At 37.9% G+C, this 13,387-nt stretch overlaps 1 protein-coding gene across 1 annotated transcript in view; it reads left to right on the forward strand.

The window, feature by feature from the left end:
• Window positions 1-4,028: 4,028 nt before the first annotated feature.
• The window catches only part of LOC119665863 (ELAV-like protein 3), a 31,884-nt gene continuing 22,525 nt past the window's right edge, over window positions 4,029-13,387 (forward strand). Inside the window, exons 1-2 of the mRNA XM_038075116.1 lie at window positions 4,029-4,095; window positions 6,396-6,639. Coding sequence (XP_037931044.1) covers window positions 4,029-4,095; window positions 6,396-6,639 — 311 coding nt within the window. The remainder of the gene's footprint in view (window positions 4,096-6,395; window positions 6,640-13,387) is intronic.

Here is a 13,387-nt window from a genome sequence, read left to right on the forward strand (position 1 = left end):
AAGAAGTTAATCAACTTGCGTGGACGCCTTAAGAACTCAATTACTCGAGCACTTACTTACGGAATGTTTCTTCATTTCAGGAAAATGTGTTACTTAAAATCAACATTCCGCGCTTCTCAGGAAAACATACAGATTGGCCATCATTTAGAGATTTATTCACCAGCTCTGTTGACTCAAAGCAGAATCTTTCTTTTACGCAAAAATTTCACTACTTGAAATCTCTATTGAAGGACGAAGCTGCTGCTCTCATCAAACATATTCCAGTTACGGAAGCTGCTTACAGTACAGCGTAGACACGTTTACTGGAGTGTTTTGATCGCCCTAAGCACGTCGACACGGCATTTATTGAAAACTTTATGGCGTTTCCATCAACATCGAAGGAAAATTGTGCAATTTTGATGAGAATTTCTGATGGTGCAAACGAAACAAGAAGGGGCCTCGACGTAGTAGGCCAAGCCAATCGTGATTGTTGGCTTATCCATTTGTTATTATCGAAGGTTGGCCCTGAATCTCATCGGAAATGGATACATAAAAGTCGAGGGGATGTTTCGTCGTCAATCTCTGAATTTTTCGAATTTTTGGATTCTCGCTGTGAAGAACTGTTTCAAATTTAAAACCTCAGGACAAATCAAAATCATCTCTCGTTTTTGTTGACAAAGAGTTACAAAAATGTGTCAAATGTAATTCAACTGAGCACAGCATACCTAAATGTAATGCATTTCTATCGATGTCTATCGATGAATGCCGCGAGTTTCTGAAAAGTCACTCGCTATGTTTCAATTGCCTCAGATCGGGACATTCATCATACACATGTAATTCCAAATTTCGATGTAGAGAATGCCATAAGCGCCACCACACTCTTGTACATAAGTTGCAACAACAATTGCTTCATTAACATCAGCATCCACTGCGATATCCTCTGGCAAGCCATGGTCAATTGTTGCTAATGTTTCTCCTCCAGATATTTTGAATCCCACTAGTTGCCTGAAATCTTCGCCAACAGTAACCACTCTAACTTGTCATCAATGCTGTTACCAACAGCACTTGTTGACGTTCGCAACACTCAAAATAGATATGTTTCATGCCGTGACCTTCTTAATAGTGCGTCGGAACTAAGTTATATTTCGGAGCGATGTGTTCGGGCTCTTAGTCTACCTCCTTCACCTTCCCGTGTTGCTGTCTGGAATTATCTTCTGTTAAGGCTGAGACTACACGTGGCTGTTGTACACTCTATATGAAATCAAAGGTTTCCCAGAACACACTAGATGTAAGTGTTCATGTCTTGAGCAAGATCACATCAGCAATTCCTACGTCAAAAATCAATACTCCTACTATGAAGCAATTCAAGGACTTGAATCTTGCAGATCCATATTCTAATTCTTTATCACCGATTGATATTTTACTTAAAATATTAAATATTTTCCAAGTTTAGAAAATATTTACTTTTAACAAAATTTTCGACTCTTCTGGTAATCCTATTGCTGTATCAACAATATTCGGATGGCTGGTGACATCAGTTCAGGCATCCATGGATAAAGTAGTATCGCGTCATGTAACTACGATTGATATAGATCGCTCGCTTCGAAAATTTTGGGAAATTTTGCATCCGTTGCTAGACGCAGAAAACGTTCACATAGAAACTCATTTTTTAGAAACGCACGCACAGAACTCTGACGGCAAATATATTGTGGAGCTTCCATTCAGGGAAAAGGGTATCAAATTCAGAAACACGCTTCAAGAGACTACATTAAGGTTTAATGCTGTTAAACGTCGTCTACTGAGGAACAGTCACCTTCGTAAGCAATGTACTGAGTTCATGCGAGAATATACTTGCCTGGGACACATGCGGGAACTTAAGCCTGATGAGGTTATTGCCAGTGATAGCCACAGTTTTTATATGCCGCATCATCCAGTAATTGGACCAAAACTTCGCGTTGTTTTTGATAGCTTATTTCAAGATACTAGCGGAGTTATATGTTACTTAACAGTACGTTGCATACAGGTCCAGGTATACAACGAAATTTATTTGATGTTTGCCTTCGCTTTCGTATACATAAATATATATTCTCTGCTGATATAGTAAAAATGTTCCGCCAGATTTGGGTATAAGAAAATCATCGAAATTACTAACGAATTGTTTGGAGGGAAGATCCATCAGAAAAACTAACACATTTCCAATTCTGTACGGTTACTTATGGTACATCATGCGCACCATTTCTCTCTGTGGGGGTCCTCGAACAGCTTGCAAAGGATCACCGAAGAAGATACCCTCTCGCTGCGAAAATTATTCTTGAAGATTTTTACGTTTACGATGTCATTACTGGTTCGCAGTCCTTGAGTGAACTAGAAAGAAAACGTGACGAGCTAATTCAACTTAGCTCGTCAAAAGGATTTAAACTTAGCAATTCAAAAGGATTTGAACTTCGAAAATGGGTCTCTAATTGTAATTCCATAACCTCTAATTTTTATGATCAGTCTGATCAATGTTTTTTGAAGGATGAGCTAGACGATATGACGAAGGTTTTGGGTACCTATTGGAAGCCATGCGAGGACGTACTTACGGTTTGCATAGATGAAATTCCAAAATTAACGAAACGACAAGTTTTATCAGACGTATCACGAATCCATTGGGCCTTCTTGCACCTGTTATTGTTCAATTCAAGATCTTTTTCCAAGAATTATGGCAAAGTAATTTGAAATGGGACGACCATATCCCTTCTGATCTCGCTGAAGTTTGGCTAAAACGTCGTGTGTCGCCGTTGAAACAAATTTCTTTGCCGCGACTAGAGTTATGTGGCGCTCTTTTATTAACGAAGCTGTTAAATTCAATAAAAAAGGCTTTGCCTCACAAGGAAATCAACTTAAAGGCTTGGTGTGACTCTACTGTGGTTTTAGCGTGGTTATCGCAACCACCAATCAAATTTAAAACGTTTGTCGCGAATAGCACAGCAGAAATATTAGAAACTCATCCCCGAAGCAGCTGGGGATATGTTAAATCTAAGGAAAATCCATCTGATTGCGAGTCTCGGGGCATGATGGCTTACGAATTATCAGATTTTGAACTATGGTGGAAGGGGCCTCCCTGGCTAGCGAACGTAACTGCTGGTAAGTCTTTATATAATAATGATGATAATTTCCTCGTATATTCAGAAGAAGATGTAACCGCTGAAATGAAGTGTACCAAGATAAACCTAGTCTCTATGGAAGCAGCGAGGGATAATAGTTTAGAAGAGCTGGTCTCAACATGAAAAAAATTATTACGAGTTGTATCATACATAGTACGGTTTCGTAGAAAAACGCACCCCCGATATGTTCAGCAAGGCCGTGAGCAATCTACTTTTTATGAATTAAGTGAAGCTCGACTAATTTCCTTACAACTTGCACAAACCTACTACAAGGAAGATTTGCTGCAATTAAGAAATAACAGGGAGCTTAGCAGAAGATCTACCTTACTCAAACTTGCCCCATTAATTGATGATACCGGACTTTTACGTGTCGGTGGAAGAATTACGCATTCTACGTTAGACAAGAACACCCGTCATCCTATTATACTTCCAAAGGAACATAGAATTTTAACGTTAATCCTACTCGATGAACATCAGAAAAATCTTCATCCAGGAGTGTCTGCACTTTTCGTTCACGTCCGCCAGATGTAATGAATTTTTATAGCACGAAATTTAATATGAAGGTTAACTCATAAATGTTTCAAATGCTTTCGTCAACGCCAGCTAACAAGCACATCCGTGCGGGTTCGACAAGCACATCCCTTGGAAAATACTGGGTGCGTTTACGCTGGGCCCTTCACACTGAAATTATATAGCGGAAGAAATGCACATACCTGCAAGGGGTTTATTTCCTTATTTGTTTGCCTCGTTACATCTGCCATACACCTCGAACTCGCTACTGACCTAAGTACTAATTGTTTCCTAGCAACACTTCTCCGTTTCATGTCCAGTCGTGAAAAGTGTTCCATTATCTTTAGCGATAATGGAAGGAATTTTCTTAGTGCTTTTCGTGTGTTAAACGAGATGCATGCTGCAATTATGTCACAGTCTCGGAACGAAATCATTTCAGCGTTTTTCCCAGAAGACGGAAGTACGATCAGTTAAGTTACATCTACGGCGCGTAATAGGCAATGCAGTGATTACATTGCTGTCACAAATTAAAGCAGTTGTGAATTCTCGCCCCCTAGGCGCTACATCAGACCCGGATACTAATTATCTTTCTCCTTCTCATTTTTTGATTTGCTTATATTATTTTCGTAGTCAAAAATAATTGCTTGAAAATAGTCAAGCAATTTTAAACCTCTATATATTCGTCATTCGACGGCGGTAGTGTCAGCTCATAACGTTATGTGGAATTCCGAAACAGATAGGCAATTCCACTTTCAGCTCCCCTAAGGTGGTCCTTATGTAAAAGGCCGGAAGGGGATGAGAGAGGAGACTTGGGAAAATTTGAGAAGAGTTGTGCGATGTTGTTTAAGGTTATGAATGCTGCTATTTCAGATAGCTTCCCTCTAGGATCATTACAGTTAAACTGAAGACTTTGAAGAGGGAAAGTGCTGTTGATTGTTAAGACAACACTAGTGCGTTGCGGGAGTGAGCGATTTTGAAATGGAATTATGGGTGGGAGTAGACAACAATTGCCAACAAAACTTGAATTTCAACCATGGTGCGAATTTAATCCGGAGTGAGGTGTAAGTTGGCACCATCCGTTACAGAGTTACAACGTACAGAGGTGGTGTTCCTCGATATTGCTCGATTGCAAACTGTGCTTAGCCAATTGGTAGAAAAGTGGGATGCCATAGGAAGAGGTGTCACTGATTATAAACTGACTGTCGGTGGTTGACAAAATGGAGATAGTCTAAATAGAGGAGTAGTTTGGACAACAGGCTCCTCTAAAGGCAGAGTTCCAATCAGTATGGCTATGCAAACCTAAACAGTTATGCATGTGACACCAGTGATTATAACTGTTGCACCTAACAAATGTTTGATTTCTGTGAATGGAAATGTTGCAAGTGCCAAGTTAGAGTAGTTGGTATCGCGAGACCAGGTTTGGGTTTAATTTCGGCCATTAGAAGAAATATAAGAAGCAAGATCGCCTTAACTTGCTTCTTACTTGGAATAACACATATAAACGACAAATGTCAAACAAAAACATACCTGCTTGTATGACCCCTTTAGACGAGTGCCTGCGGGACGTAGACCCAGTCCTTCTTGGAACCTTCTTGTATGAATATCAATGATTGGTTCATTCACTGATAATGACATTTATTCAATTTAGAATGTTTTCTTTACTATTTATTTTTCAATTTGTTTATTTAGTATAAATTTATATTTAAAACATACAATTACACAATGATACAAATTAGTGAGCTGCAATTAATATAGTTTTCCTGTCGATTTGTAACACTTTTATCTTGTCATTTATTTTGCGCTTCTTGTCTTTATTTGCTAGTCGTATCTGCTGTTTTAATTTGTGTGTGAGTTAAAAATTAATAAACGAATTCAAAACAGAATTAAAATTTAATTTGTTAAAAAACAAGTTAGTTTAAATTTATAAAAATTGTTATTAAAAAAAAATTAGTTTTAAAGTCACTGCCCCAATTGTTTATAGTAACTTAAAAATTATTTAATACGTTTTACCAATTAAAACAATGAAAGCTACAAAGTAATTTATCTTTTGCGTGCGTTTGACAGTGCAAATGTATGTATATATAAAGTAGTGCAAATGCAAATGTTTATTCTGCCTTAATACTATCTTAAATCAATAGAAATAAAAAAAGCACCTAATTTGTCTTTAGTATTTTCAGATATCTTTTTAGGTGAACATCTGACATCTGTATGATATTAAGCAAGAGTAGATGTACAGATAGTTTCTGTCGATGTCGGTTGTTGTAAACCTAGATTAAGCGCCTTCAGTAAACTACTTCCGTAATTCGCGGGTAATATTTTATACTTTTTTAATTTGAATACTGAGGATTTTTGCTGATTTTGTTTCTTAGTCGAAGTTAAATTACAGTGTGATGATTTTCATAGCTAGATATCATCACCCAACATCAGAATTGCCTTATGCTTAATTGGAACTGTCCCGCCGAAATTTGTTGGATTTTTCTAGTATAGTTTTTTTTATCCTTCTCCAAATAAACGGAAAACTTATTTGCAAATAGATGCAGATGATTGCTGGTTAAATTTGATGCATTTTTGTGGCATTTTGGTTGTACAACATAATTCTTTGTAAATTTTCTATCAAACGTTATTCTATTAGATTTAAATTTCGGACAGGATAAATATACTCACAAATGTAAATTCTATTTTTTTTTTATTTTTTATATTTGAAATAGATTAGTATTGCTATAAATAGTGCAAATTTTTAAATAACTTAATTTGTTATAGGTTTATCGAAAGGTGTCGGTTTTATACGCTTCGATCAACGCAACGAAGCTGAACGAGCCATACAAGAATTAAATGGTAAAACTCCAAAAGGTTATTCTGAACCAATTACTGTCAAATTCGCTAACAATCCAAGCAATAGTGCTAAAGCTCAAATCCCACCACCACTGGCCGCTTACCTTACACCACAAGCGGCTGCTGCAACACGCCGTTTAGCAGGAGCTCTACCTTCAGCTGGACGTATAAGGTTTGTGAAAGATTATCTTTTTAAGTATTCTTACCGCATTATAGTGATTTTGGAGAAGCATTTATGGTGTTTAAAATTTTACTTTCAAAAATAAAAGTATTCACATGATTAAAAAAAGATTTATTAACAAAATTTACTTATTAGTTTATTTATAAATTAGACTTTGCAGCACTGTCTATTCAGGCCTTGTGAAAACCTCAACTGGTTTTTCTTTACGTGCGTGTGTAGGTTTTTCGTCACTTCCTTCGCATCTACTTCTTTAGTAATAAAAGCAAGTTTGAGCCTTTCTGCTGAAGCTGTGGTTTCCTTTGCCTGCATATCAATAGCGAAAGTGCGGTCAGTTGGTCTACTGAGCACCTCAAAGATCCAGTGTACGGTGGCTTCAACGGGCGACGGACATAATCAGTCCTAAGCAAAACGTGTGAGCAGTTGTAGAGGTTTTTCAACACAAATGAAACATTGTACCGGTATTGTGTTGCGGGAATCGGTCGCACTAATCGCATGTGTTTGCGAAACTCCTCTTTGAAAATCTATGGGCTGGTGCATTGTTGGTCGTCCTCAAAAAACTCGTTCGGTAGTCGAATCGGGGCACCATACAGCATCTCAGCAGCTGAAGTTTGCAAATCTTCCTTGAAACACGTTCGTAGGCCTAGTAGGACTGTTGGTAATAATTCTATCCAGGATTCTGCTTCGTGACACATTAGTGTTGCTTTTAAGGAACAGTGCCAGCGGTCAATCATACCGTTTGCTAGTGGGTGGTATGACGTGTGTTTTTCTCTTATCATTTTTGTCAATGCTTTGAAAAATTCTTATTGGAATTGTAGGCCCCGATCCGTTGTTATGTTTTGCGGGCATCCAAATCTCGCCACCCAGGTTACTGTAAAATATCCGATTGTCCCTTTTGAAGAAAACAACACACCTGACAATGCTCAACAAAAAGCACATTGAATTGTTAATTTTTTGTAAAAAAATAGTAAAATAGTTTTGTATTTGTTGTATAACCTTGTATTCTAAATAAAATAGTCAATGGAAACGACTAAAGTGGTGACCTCGACGCGCAAAGTGAAAAATTTACAGAACTAATTTTTTAAAAGTGTAAAATTACATTAGTTTTAGAAATGCTAAACAGCATTAACTAAAATTATTAACGGCCTTATCCAACACGCACCATCGTCATCACAAGTATCAGAACAAGAAAACTTGGGACGACTGAAGTGATGAAGAATACACGCGCAAACTACGTTCCAGACATAACAACATGGCGTTGAACGCGGAACAAACTACAAACACACAAGGAGACTCCACAGAAATAGACCTGAAACACAATGTGAGAGTCCCGAGTTATAACAAAACCAATCCAACGGTATGGTTTGCACAGTTGGAACGTGGTTTTCGTCTAAACAACATTCGAGACGATATAGACAAATTCGATTGGGTTGCGGTAAATTTGGATGAAGATATCGTGATGGTTGCTGAAGATTTGATTACGAATCCTGCAACTAATAATAAATATGAAACACTTAAGACACGTTTGTTGGGAAAATTTGCAGAATCAGCCGAATCCAAGTTGCGGCGCCTACTACAAGGTACAGATACTACTGGTATGAAGTCATCGGAAACACTTTCGCACATTAAACGTCTGGCACCGGATCCCAATAGCGAACAAATCATTCGCACGCTTTTCCTCAGCGAAATACCCAAATCGATTCTTCCGGTATTGGCAATATGGGAAGAAGTCTCGAATTGTTTTACGTGATTTCCTGCCGGGATGACTCAACATCACGCTGCTCTTAACACACGTATAAATATAAAGCGTCAATCAACGCCCCACTGGAATAGCCTTCCTTATTCCGCCAGTACCAATGAAGAAATTCATGTAAGTCATAACTTCTACCTTGGTAATATGCGAGGCCCATTTTAAACCTCTGCTACAATTTGGGTGTAGCACCTGGTATGAAACGCACTCCACGGCGAATGAATGATGAATGTCGGTTTGGGTATCAACCGACAGCCACTACGAAGCCAACGCCAATGGCCAGAACAGCCGATGCTGCGGGCCACTGACTCCCGATGCATCAGATCGGTTCATCTCTGGTCAGATGTCGGAAGTGCTGTGCTCACTCACTACCATTTGCACTTCTTACATAAGTGACAGACTGGCACTGGGGGATTTTAGTCGCCTTTTACGACAGGCAATCCTAACCGCGGGAGTATTCTTTTCCCCTCTCCGCAGGGAAACAATATGCGAAGAAGATGATCTGAACAAACTGGCAAAATTAGCTGATAAAATGCTGGTGGCGTCAACAACAAACGTAATGTATATGTGTGAGATATCGCCACAGCCTATGCAAATCGCTGCAACTGTGTGCAGCACGGCATGTAATGATTTGTACACAGCTGTTCAACAACTTTCTGACCAAGTTAAAAAGCTATAGGTTGAAGTTAAACAACTCAGAAAAACAACACGAGTCCCAACGGTTCTCGATCGCGCTCGCCCAAAACTTTAAGCGATGTCAACGGTCAACAGCGACGTCATGACAATTTTTGTTACTACCACACCAAGTTTGGGGACAGTGCCGCCAAGTGCAAGCCAAGCTGCTCACGATGGGCACCTTTAAACTAAAAAAGCTGTCGTCAAGCACACTGGTTGACGGCAGAAGCAAACAACTTGACCACATAACCAGTGATTCATCAGTAGCAGAAATACGGCATTTGATGAAATTCTAAACAACACAAGGAGAGCTCCAACTATATGCATCGAACCGAACTCTCATTACCACAACACAACACAACACAATGGAATTAGACCCAGGATCACGAATATCATTTAGGTGGCAATTTATCATCGCAGATGTCAAAGTTGCTATTATTGGTGCTGATTTCTTAAACCATTTTCATTTGTTAGTTGATCTAAGAATCAGACAACTTATAGTCATGACGACGAAGCTTAACACACGAGCCGGTCTTTTAGCTTCACCGCCATCAACCATATCTACAATAAACGAGACAGACAAGTTCAGCAATCTGGTCAAAGAATTCGTTGATATTACACGACCAGTGTTGAAACAGTCATTTCGTCATAACGTGTTTCAAGGAAGATTTGCAAACTTCAGCTGCTGAGATGCTGTATGGTTCCCCGATTCGACTACCGAACGAGTTTTTTGAGGACGACCAACAATGCACCAGCCCATAGATTTTCAAAGAGGAGTTTCGCAAACACATGCGATTAGTGCGACCGATTCCCGCAACACAATACCGGTACAATGTTTCATTTGTGTTGAAAAACCTCTACAACTGCTCACACGTTTTGCTTAGGACTGATTATGTCCGTCGCCCGTTGAAGCCACCGTACACTGGATCTTTGAGGTGCTCAGTAGACCAACTGACCGCACTTTCGCTATTGATATGCAGGCAAAGGAGACCACAGCTTCAGCAGAAAGGCTCAAACTTGCTTTTATTACTAAAGAAGTAGATGCGAAGGAAGTGACGAAAAACCTACACACGCACGTAAAGAAAACCCAGCTGAGGTTTTCACAATACACAATACTGGAAGAGGGTACTGTGGCAACAGTACAACCAACATGGCAGCCCGCAAAAATATACTTTTGAAAAAAACAAGACACCTGGCAATGCTAAACAAGAAGCACATTGAATTGTTAATTTTCTATTAGTAAAGTAGTTTTGTATTTGTTGTATATACATATATAGTCGCCTTATATGTATACATATATATATATATATATGTTAGAGAAAAAGTCCTTTAAAAATCCGTTTCTGCAATGCTCTGTGCAGTATCACTGTCTCCCTCACTTCCTATCTCTGAAGTAACTGCTATCTTCACATACACAGACCACATTTTGACAAGTAGGGTAACCAGACATAGCCTACTATCTGTCAATCATTTATAAGGTGACCATATGTCAACAGGGTGACTCATCTCTTACACGGCCATCCTGCAATACTCATCGACCACGATGAGAAATCGCGTCACAAAACCAATAAAATTCAGAGAACATGTAACTCAAAGGCAATTTTCCACTTGTTTACACGACTCAATAGAAAACCAATAGAATTCAGAGAACATGTAACTCAGAGGCAATCTTCCGCTTGTTTACATGACTCAATACAAAACCAATAGAATTCAGAGAACATGTAACTCAGAGGCAATCTTCCGCTTGTTTACATGATTCAATACAAAACCAATAGAATTCAGAGAACATGTAACTCAGAGGCAATCTTCCGCTTGTTTACATGACTCTAGTTTTAAAATTTAAACGTCCTTATATTTACCATATTCAATCATCAGAATCACACGTCAGCGTGTTCCATGATTTCAAACATCAAACATTTATCACAACATTTAGACAGGGAAAAATTATATTTATTCATTGCAAAATATTTTAAAAGCTACTTATCTTATTCATGTTTGATGTCATCTATCATATGACAATGGGCTTCAGTACATCCCTTGCAGCAATTATAAAGTTTCTTGAATTAAATGCCTTCAACTTATATCTGTCATTTTGTAAAATACCAACGATGTCGTATGGTCCGTCATACTACGGTTGTAGTTTGCTCTTTCTTATCTGATTGCTGTGATACACAACTTTTTGTCCAATTTTTAGTTTTTCCGGTTTTTTCTTATTCATGTCAAACCGAACTTTCATCTTTTCTGCATTTTCTTTCGATCTCTCCTCTGCCAACTTGCTCAGTGCTTCAATATTTTCATAAACTGGTTCTATGTCAAACCCTTCGAGTAATGCGCTAACTTTCGGTGTTTTGCCATTAATACCTGTTAGTAGTTTTAATGGTGAAAACCCGGTTGTTTTATTCATTGTGGTATTCAAAGCCAATTGGAGTCGTCCTTCAAAAACGGTCCATTCAAAACTATTTAGGGCATTCGTTCTTAATAAATTAGACACGGTATCAACGTAACGTTCCAACTGTCAATTTGCTCGACCACTGCCAGAAGCTATGAGGTGATGTTCAATGCCCATTGCTGCACAAAGCTTCTGAAAACCTTCACTTGTGAAGCAAGTTCCTCGATCACCCACAACTTTATTTGGAATATCAAAAATTGTGACATAGTCTAGAAATATTTGTACCGTTTCCGCCGCTTTCACAGTCTTGGTAGGTCGTAAAATGACAAATTTTGTAAACACATCAATCAGTATAAATATAAATCTGTATTCGCCAGCCATATGTTCATCAAAAGGTCCCATAAACTGTTTAACATGTTTAACAGTAGTCGGTGTTAGAGACCGTACCAACGCATCAATTTTTGTTTTACTCGGCCGGAAACCATCTTCAGAAATTTCTCGGCCTAAATATTCGATCGATGATTGTAGAAACTTACATTTTTGTAAGTTCAACGAAAAACCAATTTTTGTTAAGGCTTCAAGTACCAAATCCAGATTCTTTAATCCTTCTTCTACCGTTTTTTCTTCTTAACACGTACCACTGGACTAGTAAAAGGAGAATTACTATCTCGTACTATATCATTGTTTTTTAATTCTGTGACAATATCCGAAATGATTTTATGTTCATACGGTGCCATATGATAGGGTCTATAGTAAATGCTAACATCTTTTGAAATACGGATATTTAAATATCCCCTAAGTACGGTAGTAGTAAGAAAACCTTTAATAAAGCTTTTCGATTATTTATTTATAATATTTTCAAGTCCTTCAGACATTAGAGGTAATCTTTCTGCACCATAACTTGCGACGCAATCAGACACCATAATACGACGAAGATTAGAACCCTTAATGTCTGTAATAATTTCTAAGCTAGCATCTTTCAATATGTCACGACCAATTATTATTTGATCTGTCATGTATTGTTTGCCAATAACATGAAAACTGACTTCTAAAGTTAATTGCTCGAATTCCACTAATACATTTAATTGTTATGTAAGTAGAATAGGTTGATCTCCAATCCCCTGAAGTGCTTTAATTATAACTGATATGTCGCGTGCATCTGAAACAGTCGTCAGCCAAAAATTCATGTTGTTGCGTTCTTTGTCAAATTTATTCACGATATTCATTGGTTTAGCCACATGATTTTGTTTTTTATTAAGTTGGGAACATTGCATTCTTATATGCCCAAGTTTTCCACAACCGAAGTACCTTTTCTCACTGTCATTTTTTAAAGCATTCGTTTTTAACAATTGAATATTTAAATTTCAACTTAATTTCATTTAATTTCTCAATTGTATTAAAATAACTGAAATTAGGTATTATCCCACTTCTGATGTTAGAGAAAAAGTCTTTTAAAAAGCCGTTTCTGCAATGCTGTGTGCAGTATCACTGTCTCCCTCACTTCCTATCTCTGAAGTAACTGCTATCTTCACAGACAAGGGTAACCAGACGTAGCCTACTATCTGTCAATCATTTATAAGGTGACCATATGTCAACAGGGTGACTCATCTCTAACATATATATATATATATATATATTACCAGTTTTCTAAATATTAAAATATTTAGTGTTGTTATTGTCATCAATATCCAACGTTTCTTTTATATGTTTCAATTTCAGTATTTTAAATCTATTTCATATTTTTTGAGTTCAAGCTCAAGTTTCAATTTTTATAGCTCCAATTCCTTGTGAGCCTCTTATTCCATCTTTACGCGGAGTGCTTGTGCTCTATCTAAATCAATCCGCGTTTTCCTTCAGAATTTTTATTTTTTGTTCCTCAGTTTTGATTTTGCGTTGTTGTAGCGCAATAATTGAGGATGTAAGATGGC

Source organism: Teleopsis dalmanni, chromosome 1 (genome assembly GCF_002237135.1).
Source record: "Teleopsis dalmanni isolate 2A chromosome 1, ASM223713v2, whole genome shotgun sequence".
Lineage (NCBI taxonomy): Eukaryota > Metazoa > Arthropoda > Insecta > Diptera > Diopsidae > Teleopsis > Teleopsis dalmanni.